This window comes from Leuciscus leuciscus, assembly GCF_965113295.1.
Source record: "Leuciscus leuciscus genome assembly, chromosome: 13".
Lineage (NCBI taxonomy): Eukaryota > Metazoa > Chordata > Actinopteri > Cypriniformes > Leuciscidae > Leuciscus > Leuciscus leuciscus.
Window position 1 is genome coordinate 4,645,736 of NC_138737.1, and position 14,375 is coordinate 4,660,110.

Sequence of the window (14,375 nt, forward strand, 5' to 3'; positions counted from 1 at the left end):
TTAAAGTTATAACAACAACATTTCAGTCTTTCCAGTTCACATTCGTTATAATAGTAACAATACAATAAATTAAAGGTAAAAAAAAAAAAAAAAAAAAAAAACATCAAATTACCAATAAAGAAAAACAAATTTTGTGACAGATTTGTATCTCATGACAAAAATAGTTCTAGTGACATATTATCCATTAAACATTTCTGAATGAATGTTCATTACTGATATGCATTTCTTGTTTGTAATTAATTTAAGAGACTTAAAATAAAAATCCACCTCTATCAAAAACAACTTAAACGATGGTGAAGAATTCTGGAATTTACATTTATGGATATGAAACTTGCCTAACAAAATATAAAGGTTTCAACACGCCTATAGACTGAACACGTAATACACATGCGTATGATGTCACCGTTTTCACAAATTTGCGTTTTTGTAGTTTACACAGAGACAATAATGGTATTGTTTTCAAAAACATGCACTTTGAAACCCATTTTTAAAAGTTTTTGTTTTCAGGCCCCCAAAACGCCGGTGAATCTTAATTTTTATAACTTGTGCTAAATATTTTTTTTTCCTTTATTAAAACATTGGCTAAATATATATATAAATATCCTATAATTGAAAAGTAAATGCACGTTGTTCTATCATATACACTCTTAAAAATAAAGGTTCAAAACGGAGGTTTCCGTATTCCAAAGAACTATTTTTGGTTCCTTCCTCAAATAACTTTTTTGTTGTTTTTTTTTACTGTGAAGAATTTTTTCTTCTATACTTTGCCACTATAAAGAACTTTGTGTGGAAAGGAAAGGTTCTGTTAATGTTAAAGGTTCTTCGTGGAACTGAAAATGCCATTAAAGAAGTTTTAAGAGTGTAAATGCAAAAAAAGAGAGACTTCGGTGTGGTCTACTATAGTGTCTGAAACTCCCCGCAAGACTAGTAAAATCTGATATCACTTGGTGCAGCAAATGGTCCTCATGAGTAAAACTGCTTATTAAACAAACTCAGTAATGTGCTGATGAAAAAGCAAAAGGTTTGTGAGTGGTAGGGGTAAAATCAATGCAAGTCAATGGAAAGTCCACATCGTGATTTAAAAAATCAAATGCGTATTTGTGTAATAGGCTTACTATCTTTCTAGACTGACACACACACGGTTTCTAATATGGAATTCCAAAGCTGCCAAAATATCTAACCCGTCCGGCTCTGTAAATGAGATGTCTGTGTGCAGTGGTGTGCTGCAGAGGGGCGGAGCCTGTGATTTACACCCATCAGTGTGAGTGTGTGTGTGTGTGTGTGTGTGTGTGTGTGTGTGTGTGTGTGTGTGTGTGTGTGTGTGTGTGTGTGTGTGTGTGTGTGTGTGTGTGTGTGTGTGAGTGAGTCTGCAGGAAAAACAGTGCTGTCAGCCCGCGCGAGCGCTCGCGGTGCCGCAGAGCTGCTGACGTTGGAGAGGGATGCTGAAGTGTTGAGTGGGAAATGCAATCCTCAAAACACCTAATAGTTGTCCAAGTATGTCTTTAAAAAAGAGACTTCTGCACGCTGAAATGATACAGATGTATTTCTAGTACCAGTATGTTTGTGTTTCTCATCATTTTTTGCTTCAGCACACACAAACACACGCGTATATGGTGTACTACTCTCTGTCTTACATTCCCATTTGTATGCAACAGTAATGGAGCTCCGCTGTGTTCCTCTGCCTCTGAGCTGACTCAGCATCTCTGCACCCTTCTGTTGGCTCGCAGCCTGGGTTGAAACATCATCCGGCGCACTCTCTAAAAGCATGACTGTGCAATTTTATAACCGGCAAAAAAGCAACCTTTTTGGGCTTTACAATTACATTCGAGCGTCTAGTGTTTCACTGCGGCAGGCGATTCCCTATCACAGTCAACAACGACACATGAGCCGGATGAGTTACTAGAGATGATGCACAAACAGCTAGCTCAACATATTATAGCCTATAGGATTTAACTCAAACTAGGCTATATCATGTATACACACTCTGACACACACACACTTTGTGTTTTAATGTTTTATGGGGACTTTCCATAGACATAACGATTTTATACTGTACAAACTGTATATTCTCTCCCCTTACACTAACCCTACCCATCACAGAAAACCTTCTGCATTTTTACATTTTCAAAAAACATCACTTAGAATGATTTCAGTGTCATTAGCAACAGGCCACTTTCCCTCTTTTGATTGTCAGATTTATATTTTCTATTGATTATCTATGATTTGTATTGATCTAGTCTGCAAAAGCTGCTTGTACATAACCTCTGACATATGTGTACAGTATTTCCCATCATGCCCCACTTCTTCCAGTATGTGTCTGCTCATTTTACTCGTCATGGCTATAATCTGGATAAATAATTGAAGTGCAGTTCTTATGGCATTATTACTGCTGTTTTAATGGATTTGTCTTATATAATGATATTAATATCATAACATCTTAGTGATTTTGCACCCTTTTTTTAATTAATATCAGTATTCAAGATGCTTTTTTAGGTCCTTGGGGTACTTCCTTATGAAGAAAGTATAATTATTATTTTAGGAAGGCCCTTGGTTTTTTATTAAGCATTGAACTAAAATGACTCCCTTGTGCACTCTAAAATGAATTAGAAAACTTCTTATAACCTTGGTACTTTGCTGCATTATTGAACCTTCCTGACAACAGAGGCCAAATCCTCAGTGCATCAACTGAGGCTGACAGCGGATTGGCTGCTTCGTCTTGCCATGTGCACACATTCAAGAATATCAATGTCTGGAAAAGCAAAGGAAAAAATGACACTTTATTAGAAAGCGATCAGTTAAAGAGGGGAATGTTAATATGGGACAGAGGTTATCCATAAATATTATATTGCTTTTTAACCTTTCGATCCAATTTGATGTTAATTTTAATTTTAATAGAAGTGCACATATTACTTTATTTTGTGTTTGTGTGTATTCAAGCAGTGCTTTCATGTCCCACAGTGTGGCATTTTATAATTCATCTGTATATCCAAAAAAATGTGTTTTAATAAAACTTTTGTAATTATTATTATTATTATTATATTATTATTAAGTATGCAGTTTTTTACTGCAAATTAATGCAGAGACTACATGGAATATCTGTTCTTTAAAATAAATTATTTGTCACATAATTAATTAAACTAAAAACAGAAAAACAGTTTATTAAAAACAGTCACAGTTACAGCATGTTAAAAAAAAACTTTACTTTTTTAATGAATATATTTTTGTAAATTAGAGCTGTGTATTTATTCAGTCGATGATTAATGTTTGTTATATCTCTGCAAATATTTTGTTCAGTCTCTGCACAAATTGTTTTTAAATTCATATGCATTAAAATAAGATATTACTGAATTTGAAGCAAAATGCACGTTTATTGGCAAAGAAAGTTGCACTTTTGATGGGTTGCTCTAAAGAACACATAAATTAAAATTGGGACAGACAGATAGATAGATAGATAGATAGATAGATAGATAGATAGATAGATAGATAGATAGATAGATAGATAGATAGATAGATAGATAGATAGATAGATAGATAGATAGAGTCCATCTGCAATACATTAAGAATAAGTATAAGTGAACAAGTGCAAAAAGTGCGTCAAGTGCATTAAACAACATGTGATGCAGAAAGTCACAGCCTCTTGACTTCACCTTTTATACAATTTTAAAAGACTTCGACCACTGAGGTGAATTGCTGAACAACCCAACGACCCATCTTCATCGATTTTCCAAGGGGAGGGTGGTGCTCCTGCCTCGTTGACAAAGTAAGCGCGCGTATAAATAGAACAGGACCGAACACACCACCAATTCACAAGCACTATCTACCATGGACATGATAGGTACCTCCTCCCGCCGAAGAGCTCTGGAGACACGGACTATCCGCCAGCCGTCATCCACTATGCGCTCTTGGGCTAAAAGCAGTCCTGTGTCTTTCAAAAGAACCGCAAATGTGACTGCATCAAGAGCTGCGTACAGTTCTTCCGTGCTCGCGTCTCCGGAAGGGTTCGAGTTGAGCGCGGCGCTCAACGGAGACCCGGCGCGCCATAACGAGAAGGAGCAGCTCCATGGGCTCAACGATCGCTTCGCCAGCTACATCGACAAGGTTCGCTTCCTCGAGGAGCAAAACAAGCAGCTCGAGACTGAGATCCAAGCGCTAAAGCAGCAGAAACTGTCGCAGTCCCTGCAGAGCGATGGGTACGACCGCGAGCTCCAAGACCTGCGCTGCGCCCTGGAGCAGCTCCACAAGGAGAAGACGCAGATCCTGCTGGACACAGACCACATGGATGAGGATCTCCAGCGGATCCGAGAGCGCTACGAAGATGAATCCAGGCTCAGAGAGCACATGGAGGCTGCCATCCGAGGCATGAAGAAAGACAAGGACGACTCGGTTCTGATGAAGCTGGAGTTGGAGAGGAAAGTCCAGTCGCTCGTGGACGAAATGGACTTCTTGCGGCAGAACCACGAGGAGGAGATCAGCGAGCTTCTGGCTCAGCTTCAAGCCGCGCAGGTGCCGGTGGTGGAGATGAGGGACCTCCAGAAGACCGACATCACCTCTGCGCTCCGGGAGATCCGCGCGCAACTGGACGGGCTCTCCTCCAAGAACCTCCAGCAGGCTGAAGAGGTGTTCCAGTGCCGCTATGCCATGCTGACGGACGCCGCGGAACAAAACAAGGATGCTATAAAGTCCATACGGGACGAGATCGGTAACTACCGCCGTCAGATCCAAGCCAAGAACGTTGAACTGGAGTCTCTTCGGGGCACCAAAGATTCACTGGAAAGGCAGCTGCATGATATCGAAGACCGCCACAACACCGACGTTGCGAGCTATCAGGTCAGTTTATCAAGACCTAATAAAACATTTAAAACCGAATCCATTATAAGTTTAATTCAATAATAATATAAATAAAAAGTTAATAAAAATATAATTATTTTATATATAAATTATTACTAATTAATTCATATAAAGTTAATAAGAATGTTTTTTATAATTTATATCAGATGTGACAGAAAACCTGCAGCACTAGTAGCTAAGTATGCACACTGCACCGTTGCGCGTAAATACGCACGCAGTGAGATAATTGCTTTTTTCATGATATGAACGATGGATTTTGTTTTTAGAGTTTATTTATTTCTTAATTCTAATGTCTTTAATGTAAGCAAATGCACATGGCTGTGTTGCAATACAGAAAGCACCCACGATGGCCAAAATTGCTGCTTACTAGGTTTTGAAACCCAGCCATTATTTTACAGGTGGTTGCGCACTGCGTGCGTAATTATGCGTAGCGTGCAAAGCGCGTCCTACTTAATTTTTTCTAGTGCTTCAGGACTTCATTTTAGTGGTTTCTGCCAGGCCGGGTATAAATCATAAAAACAAATCATAAACAGATGCTACATTTGGTCCAATGAGAACATTTTCCACCAAATAAGAACTTTTATCAATGTAGTTGTTTCCTCTGTAAGGGAAAAAAAATATTTTTTTTAGTCAATACTGAGTCATAATTTCTTGCTGTTAAATTTTAAGTGTAAACTAATGAATTTATCAAATCTGCTTTAACAGGAAATGATTCATCAACTGGAAAATGATCTAAAAGGAACAAAATGGGAAATGTCTCGTCATCTTCGGGAATATCAGGATCTGCTCAATGTCAAGATGGCACTGGATGCTGAAATAGCAGCTTACAGGTAGAGTTGTGCAGAACATTAAACTTTGTTTTGCTCTTTTTCATGTCTTGTTTGATTTATGACAAACTTTTCTCTTTTAAATGCAGGAAACTACTGGAGGGCGAGGAGACTCGCTTCCGTACCGTCTCTGGAAGTATTTCAAGCGCTGCGTTCCCGTACAGCCAGCCCAGATCCTCTAAGGTCAAACATAAAATAGTGGAGGAGATCATTGAGGAGACTAAAGGAGAGAGTGACTTCGATGATGTCCTGGCAGAGGTGGCAAAAGAGGTGGGAGCAGAAGCTGGTGAGGGTGAAGAGGAGGAAAAGGAGGAAGAGGAGGAAGAGATTGTTGCCGCCAGTCAGGCCAAAGTGAGTTCCGCCGCTCCTGAGGGAGAAGAAGAGGAAGAGGAAGGAGAAGATGAGGAAGAAACAGCAGAAGAAGGAGAGGCGGCTGAGGAGGCAGAGGAAGAGGAAGAAGAGGGTGAGGAGGAAGAAGCAAAAGTGGAAGTGATTGAGGAAACAAAACTGTGTGGAGACAAATCACCAACATCAGAGAAAGAAGGCAGTGACAAAGATGAAGAAGGAAAGGAAGAGGAAGAGGGCGCTGAAGAACAAGAGGCGGAAGAGAAAGAACAAACCAAAGATGATGAGGAGAAGGAAGAAGCTGATGAAAAAGACGACGAGAAAGAGGAGACCAAATCCGAAGGGGATGAAGAGAAGAAAGACGAGTCTGGAGGAGAGGAAACAAAGGCTGATTCCGAGAAGAGCGACAAAAAAAGCGATGCAGAGGAAGACGAAAAGAAATCCCCCGTAAGTGAAGAAAAAGAGAAACCAGAAAGCCCAGCAGAGGAAAAGAAGCAAGAAGAAAAAGAAGAAGTTGTTCCCAACGGCGAGCAGACGAGCCCGGCCAAAGAGGAAGCCAGTCCGAAAGAAGACGTCCAGACCAGAACAGTGGAGACCATCACCAACGGAGACAAGCAGAGCAAAGCAGACACAGAGAAAGAGGAAGAGAAGGAGCCAGAGGAAAAGCCTCAGGAGAAAAAGAAAGTCACCAAAACGGTGGAGAAAGTCACTCCCGAAGCCAAGAAGGAAATCAAAGGAAAAGACTGATGCAAATGATTCCGATGGGAAATTAGTTATAATCAATTGTTAGAAATTATTCTATTCGATGCAAAATGTGAAAATGACGCAGCTAGCAATAATAATTGCATGCGTGTTAAATGATTAACTTGCATGTGTGGTTTGGGGAGGATGTCGCCATGCTGAGCTGTTGCGTCTGAAACAGAAATTATAGCGCATTTGAATTAAAGTGCAAATACATCACGCTGCTAATGACTTGAACCATCTCTGTGAACGAGAGATTTCGCAGTGATGTGAAGTTCTCCAGCAGCTGTTTGGCAATAATGGTGCTACAACTATATCATCATTCGCAGGCACACTTTGAGCAGAAACTACTTCATTTCATCTGTATACTTCTTGCCTTAAGACATAATGCACTGAATCAATGATAAGAGTCGGTTTGTTAACATAAAACACAAAAGCTGTTAACAATGATACTGTGAAAGCTAACTGGTGCTGCACTTTGCAATATCATATCAATCAATAAAAGCTCATCAAGTCCTTACAAAGCTTCTTGTGTGTTTGCATTCATGTTACTGTACACAAAAGTTTGGGGTGGATAAGACGGAAGTCTCTTATGCTCACCAGGGCTGCATTTATTTGATCGAAAATACAGTAGAAACAGTGAAATATTATTACAATATTAAATAACTGTTCTATTCTAACTATTCTAGTTGAATATATTTTAAAATGTAATTTATTCCTGTGATCAAAGCTGAATTTTCAGCATCATTACTCCAGTCTTCTTCAGTGTCACATGATCCTTCAGAAATCATTCTAATATGATGATTTGCTGCTCAAGAAACATTGTATGAAGAAACAACAATGTTAAAAACAGATGTGCTGCTAAATATTGTTGTGGAAATGACAAAAAAATAAAAATAAATTATGAATAGAAAGTTCAAAAGAACAGATTCATCAATTTAATGCATTCTTTCTTAATAATATTATGGACATTTGCACTGCAATGATTTAGAAACAAATAGCACAAAGATGATTGGTGATAATCACAAAAATCATTATGATTTTGTAACCCTAAATGATACATTTACCAATAAAGAATTTATTGTCATATAGATAAAAGGCCTTGTTAGACACAATGCACAGCAAAGTTACCATTGCATCCCCTTATTGTATATCTAATTAATCTATCTAATTGCTTTCATTAAATGTTTCCTACATAATATTAAGATCACAAATTTGAACTACAACCATTAATTATCCTTCCACAAGAAGATAAAGTCCTTCACATGTAAACTAAGATTAATAGTTGGCAATAAAACCTTCTTTTTTTCCACCTGGGCAAATGGAAAGAATGACAATGAAGCATGACTTAACTCACAAACGTTTCATCACAGCGTGGACATAAATCAAAAAACATTTGCAGGCGAGACCATCTCTAAACCCCCTCCATTAGTGTAACTACATGTCAGCGTATAGTTCTCCATTAGGATAATGGAGAACATGCGCTGCGCTGGCTTGTTAGAGCTCGAGTTGAGTCCTCTGGATCATCAGGTAACTGAATTTGTGCGAAAGGATGTCGCTGAGGGGGCAGTAATTGGATTTGTATGCTAAAACTCACTAATTCAAATGATAAATCAATAGAGATTTGTGCTGACCACCGGTTATGGCTGAGGATCACATCTGGTGTGACAGTGCATAGCTGACACACTTATCCAACACACTTAGTGCACAGTGAGAAACTCCAGTGGATTCAAACCTAAAACTTCCCTGTTAAAGGGATACTCCACTTTTAAATGAAAATTCTGTCATCATATACTCATCCTCATGTTGTTTCAAACCTGTATGAATTTCTTTCTTCTGCTGAACAGAAAGGAAGATATTTAGAAGAATGTCAGTAACCAGACAGTTTCTGGTCTCATTGACTTCCATAGTAGGAAAAAAATATACTATGGAAGTCAATGGGACCAGAAACTGTCTGGTTACTGACATTCTTCTAAATATCTGTTCAGCAGAAGAAAGAAATTCATACAGGTTTGAAACAACATGAGGGTGAGTATATGATGACAGAATTTTCATTTTAAAGTGGAGTATCCCTTTAACAGCCCAGATCTGAACCACTATGCAACACTCACCTCGTATATATGTACATTAGAAGCATAAGCTGTGCTTTGACTGGGCTCCGCTCTGTGCTGAACGGGCACAAAATAGTCACATGACATCAGTCTAGTGAAACACTTTAGCTGAGCTCTGAGGATTCTTGCATTATATTGATTACAGCTGTCATGAATAAATAATCAATTTGCAGCGCTATACTGTTAATGGCTCAGTCTGTTCTTGCAGCGTTAGTGGGCCGTAGTGTACCTGAATAGATTACACTATTCTCTCAGCATTTCTACAGTATGCCTGATTTATGGAGAGAGAGCAGAGCACATATGTGACCCTGGACCACAAAACCAGTCTTATGGGTCATTTTGTTTAAATTGAGTTGTATACATCATCTGAATAAGCTTTCCATTAATGTATGGTTTGTTAGGATAGGACAATATTTGGCCGAGATACAACGATTTGAAAATTTGGAATCTGAGGGTGCAAAAAAATCTAAATATTGAGAAAAAATGTTTTTAAAGTTGTCCATTTATGTTGGTGATTTTGCTGCATTCATTCACAAAAATACATTTTTATATGTTTAAGGTAGGAAATTTACAAAATATCTTCATGGAACATGATCTTTACTTAATATTCTAATGATTTTTGGAATAAAAGAAAAATCGATAATTTTGACCCATACAATGTATTGTTGGCTATTGCCACTAAATATACGCGTGCGACTTATGACTGGTTTTGTGGTCCAGGGTCACATAATGGTATATCGTATATCCCACAATGCACTGTGCTAAACCTTTAATGTCTGGCATTACGAATGAACCGGAAGAAATTTTCAACATTTAATCAATGAGTTCCGACAAAACATGCAAAGTAACCTTCTTCTGAAATGATAGCTAGACACCACTCGCTGAATTATGCATGCCACATAATTTGTTCTAGTTAGTTAGTATGTATGCTTACAGCATACAATGTAAGGCATAGTTAAACATATAGGCAGAAACACATGAAAACAGAGTGACGCACTGGGTTAAGGAGATTTGTCAAGATTTTATTGGTAGGCAATGAGCCTTTCTTTGAGGATCTGGTATAAGGCATTTTGTATACTAAGCACACTTGTGTTAGCATAGGCAGTTGATAGTGCGATTAATGCTGAAGGCATACAGACACAGTGCTCAAATAATAACATTTGTTTGCATTTTAATAAATAAACATCAATTAAACCAACACAAGAAACCTGCAATCACAACTTCCCTGCCAAGCGCAAACATAAGGCATGTGTTCATGCATAGGCTACTCTGGCTTTAGGCGATCTCTATGGTTGCATTTATTATTCTAGTTTGTGTCTGAATGAGAAATGGAGCAGCAGGACACAGTAAACTTGTCAAGACGTCTGCATGTGTGAGATAAATCAGGGTTGATCACGAGGTTTGATCACCTCCAGCTAGCACCAAGGGTTTGGTCCAGTGGGTTTACTTCTCTTTCGGCTTGACTTTCTCAGCTTTACTCTCTTTCTCGTCGTCTCCTTTCTTTTTCTCCTCTTCTTTTCCTGTATCATCCTTCTCCTCCTCTTCTTCTTCACCTTTCTCTTCTTCTTTATCACCTTCTTCACCCTCTCCTCCTTCCTCTTTTTCTTCCTCCTCTTTCTGTTCTCCCTTATCCTCACCTTCTTCCTCTGCTCCCTCTTCACCTCCTTCTTCACCTGTAAAAGAGACAACAAATGTCACTACTGCCATCTATAGATAGATAGATAGATAGATAGATAGATAGAATTTATATATCATCACCTTCCTAAAATAATTGCCCAAGTCATTTTTTCAGGTTTCTCAGAAAACACAAAAAACGGAACCAATAATGTAAAAATTTACAAATTAAAAATTGAAAAGGTGACGATATTACATATAAACACATTTTAACAAACATAAAAAATTTTGGTACAAAATGTTAATGTACATTTTTTTTTTTTTAAATCTAGTTATAATTAACTTTTTTTCACTAAATGAAGATAAATAAAAATAAATAAAGGGGAAAAATATTGTGGAAATTATTAATAACTTTCATTTACTGTACATGCACCAATTTGTCAATAAATTGAAGCAATTTTTATGTAAATTAAAAAAAAAAATTTATCTATATAAAAAACAAATGATCCTCACCCTCTTCTTTTTCCTCTTCCTCCTCCTCCTCCTTCTCACCCTCTTCCTCCTCCACCTCCTCCTTCTCCTCCTGCTCCTCCAACTCCTCCTCCTCCTCTTCTTTCTCTGGACTTGCCCCAGCCTCCTGCAACTGACTGGCTTCTATAATCTCATCCGGAATGGCGGAGTAGCTCATCAATCTGGTTCCCAGAAGATAGGGGGCGCCAGAGGTCAGACTGGCCTGCACAGAGAACACGGGACGGCCGAAAGACGGAGTGGCAGCGATGGAGGGAGAAAACACACTGGACATACCGCCAATACCGCCAACGTTGAAGCGGGTTTCTTCTCCTTCTAGAAGTTTCCTGTTGGAATGTAATTTGACTTTTATTTAAGGATCTAAAGAAGTTTTCAAGATTAGGGAGGATCAAATGTAATCAATGTAAAACCCATATTAATTGATTGAGGTTAGATATCAAATGCAATGAAGCAAAAATGTTGTTCTAGAAAACGGTTGACATTACTAACCTGTAAGCAGCTATCTCAATGTCCAAGGCCATTTTCACATTGAGAAGGTCCTGATATTCTTTAAGGTAACGGCCCATTTCACTCTTCATGGATCTTAGCTCATTCTCCAAGTCACCAATGTTATCCTGTCCAGACAAAAATTAAAGACAAAAGTTTCGATTTTTGAGTACAACAGTGCATACAGAGCATTATTGAAGGATATAGCCTTCCTGTAGCTCAAACAGTAGAGTATGGCACTAGCAAAACCAAGGTCATGGGTTCAGTTCCCAGGGACATAAAGAACGGATCAAGTGTGTGTCTTGAATACAATTTAAGTCACTTTAAATAAAAGCAAAATGCATAATGTAAATTGAGGACATGTAGTTATGATTCTGACCTGTAGCTCAGCGATCTCCGCGCTCTGCTTCTCCTCGACCTCTTGCAGTTGTCTCTCCAGAGCTTGGTTAAAGCCCTGGCATGCTTCGATCTCCAGGTCTCGAGATTTCAGCAGGCGACGGTACTCCCCGGCCTCGTCTTTAGCGGTGCGGATGTTCTCTGTGTGTTTGGCAGTGTCCTCCGTGATGGTGCTCACCTTCCCGCGGAACCACTCCTCTGCGGCCTGGATGTTCTGCTGAGCCAGGCGCTCGTACTGACCTCGGATTTCTCGGAGAGCCACAGAGAGATCGGGTTTGGCCACTTCCATCTCCACCGACACCTGGGCGCTGTACTGCACCTGGGCTTGGAGCTCGGCGATCTCGCTTTCATGGAGCCTCTTGAGGAAGGCCAGCTCGTCCAGAAGAGTATCGGCTCTTTTTTCCAGCTCAGACCGGGCCAACGCTGCATCGTCCGCCCCCTTCCTGGCATCCACCATCCGGCCTTCGGCTTCCTCACGGGCCAGGACTACTTCTTCATAGCGACTCTGCAAGTCCTTGAGTGCGTCTTCCAGTCGGTCCCGCCTTTCTTGAGCCGCTTGGCGCTCCCTACGGGCCTCGTCCACCGCCGCACGTAGTTCCCTCGCCTCTTGCTCGTACAGACCCCTGAGGCGGGAGGGTTCGCAGTGCTTCTGGCGCAGCAGGAGCAGTTCTGCCTCCAGGGAACGGTTCTGGAGCTCCAGGCCATGCACACGCTCAATGAAGTTGGCAAAGCGGTCGTTGAGGCCCTGGAGTTGGGCCCTCTCTTGGGTCCGCACCACTTTGAACTCCGAGCTCAGCTGAGAAGCCTGGCTCAGGTCCAGCTCTGAATGCTGCAGACCTGCAGAGGAGGAGAGAACCGAGGCACGGGACGGGGAAGAGTAGGTTGAGTAGACAGATCGAGAACGACTGCTTGCTCCGCCGAAGGGTGTCCCGCTGCGCACCACCACGCGCCTCCGCTGCACAGACGGGAGATAAGGGTTGTAACTCATTGAGCTCATGGTTGTTGAAGAGAGAAGAGAGCAGAGGTTTCCGCAGTGCTGCTGCTGTTGTGGAGAAAGGTCTGTGAGGATGTAGCGCCACTGGCACGGCTTTTTATAGCAGGAGGAGAGACTCTGACGCAGAGCTTTTTACTGACAGCATGAATCCATTACCTTCCAGTGCGGGCTGGGATGGGTTTCTCAGGAGTGGAGGGGCGAATTACAGAAATGGATTGGCAATGCGCGAGAGAGAGAGAGAGAGAGAGAGAGAGAGAGAGAGAGAGAGAGAGAGAGAGAGAGAGAAACAGAGAGCACAGCAAAGAGGGCAATGAGGACAAAGCTTTCAAGAGCTTGCAGAGGAAAAACACAATTCATCATGCAATTGTACAGATCTAACAGGGGATATAGCTGTTAAATCGAGCCTTTAATACTAGTTCCCAGCAGTTCTCTTTGCATTTAAACTGTTTCTAGTTGTGAGATGAGAAATCTGCATAATATTTTCACTTTTGCCATCTTAAAATGTTGGCAAAATTGGTGTGAAGGAAAGGCTTTTCAATGGCCTGTGCAAGTGTGTATATTCAGCTGCAAAGGCCACTATAATCTGTCACCAGATGCTCTAAAGGCAGATCTTACAAACAAACTGGATAAAAACATTAACAGAAGGACTAACATAAGTAAATGCTTCTCTCTAGTGGTGGTCGAAGGTATTGTGAAATAATCCAAGTTAGATTTGCATCCCTGTGAAATAATGCAGTGTCATTGAAGAATCTGAAAATTGCAGATCAAACCAACAATAACCTATAACAATAATAGGTCTTGATCCTTAAAAACAATATTTCAGCCAAAAGGCAGATGGAGGAGATGAAGTGATTTATAAAAATGAGTTAATTGAAAATGAGTAGTGTCTAAACTCAGTCAGACCAGAAACAATTGTTTTAAAAGTGTTATTAAATTAATAAAAGAACATCGTTGCTGTTTAAAGCCCCCAGGACCTTGAATGAAGACAACTTTTATCTCTTACTGTGCACAAATGAATGAAGCCAAAAATATATATATATTAATCTCTCTTCTCCATATACTCATTTGTGAATAATGTCAAATCACATCAATGCTCTCTTTTTATTTACAAATGCAAAATGCCCCCATGAGTAACTTTTAGAGTTGACATAGGCTAAATGTTCAATGTGTTACAGTGGTTGATCATTTTAGCCACTTGTAATTAAAGCTGCAGTCCGTAGCTTTTTTGAGTCAAAAATTATCCAAAACAATTTTTTGAACAAGTACATAACCAGCCAGTGTTCAAAACTATCTGCTTGCCTCAGCTTGACTCAAAACGGTAAGCTTGTAATAATGTTTTTAATTCCAGTGGTACTGGTGGATTTCAGCGGGAAATTCGAGCATGTCTTTGCGTCATTACGTCACATCTGTCCACATAAAGAAGAGTCTCGGCTAGTCGGCTATGAGTGTGTGGATGTTGGAGGTGGAGATTTATAGCCTTTTCTC

General features: G+C 40.0%; 2 protein-coding genes across 2 annotated transcripts; one reads left to right on the forward strand and one right to left on the reverse strand.

The window, feature by feature from the left end:
* Nucleotides 1–3,822: 3,822 nt before the first annotated feature.
* Nucleotides 3,823–7,301, forward strand: nefmb (neurofilament medium chain b; the record flags this gene model as incomplete). Its single annotated transcript, XM_082189201.1, has 3 exons — nt 3,823–4,827; nt 5,554–5,678; nt 5,765–7,301. The coding sequence occupies 3 exons, from the start codon at nt 3,823–3,825 to the stop codon at nt 6,765–6,767; spliced, it is 2,133 nt and encodes a 710-aa protein (XP_082045327.1). The 3' UTR covers nt 6,768–7,301.
* Nucleotides 7,302–9,873: 2,572 nt separating this feature from the next.
* Nucleotides 9,874–13,096, reverse strand: neflb (neurofilament light chain b). The gene is made up of 4 exons (XM_082188101.1): nt 11,880–13,096; nt 11,504–11,628; nt 11,000–11,340; nt 9,874–10,545 (listed from the first exon to the last, which is right to left on the reverse strand). The coding sequence occupies exons 1-4, from the start codon at nt 12,891–12,893 to the stop codon at nt 10,316–10,318; spliced, it is 1,710 nt and encodes a 569-aa protein (XP_082044227.1). The 5' UTR covers nt 12,894–13,096; the 3' UTR covers nt 9,874–10,315.
* Nucleotides 13,097–14,375: the final 1,279 nt, after the last annotated feature.

Bases quoted from the DNA above. Each gene is read 5' to 3' on its own strand.
- neflb (XM_082188101.1), bottom strand. From the start codon at position 12,893: ATGAGCTCAATGAGTTACAACCCTTATCTCCCGTCTGTGCAGCGGAGG. The intron at 11,629-11,879 runs GTCAGAATCATA...TTGTCTGGACAG, and splicing joins CGGAGATCGCTGAGCTACAG to GATAACATTGGTGACTTGGA. The intron at 11,341-11,503 runs GTTAGTAATGTC...ACATTCCAACAG, and splicing joins ATTGAGATAGCTGCTTACAG to GAAACTTCTAGAAGGAGAAG.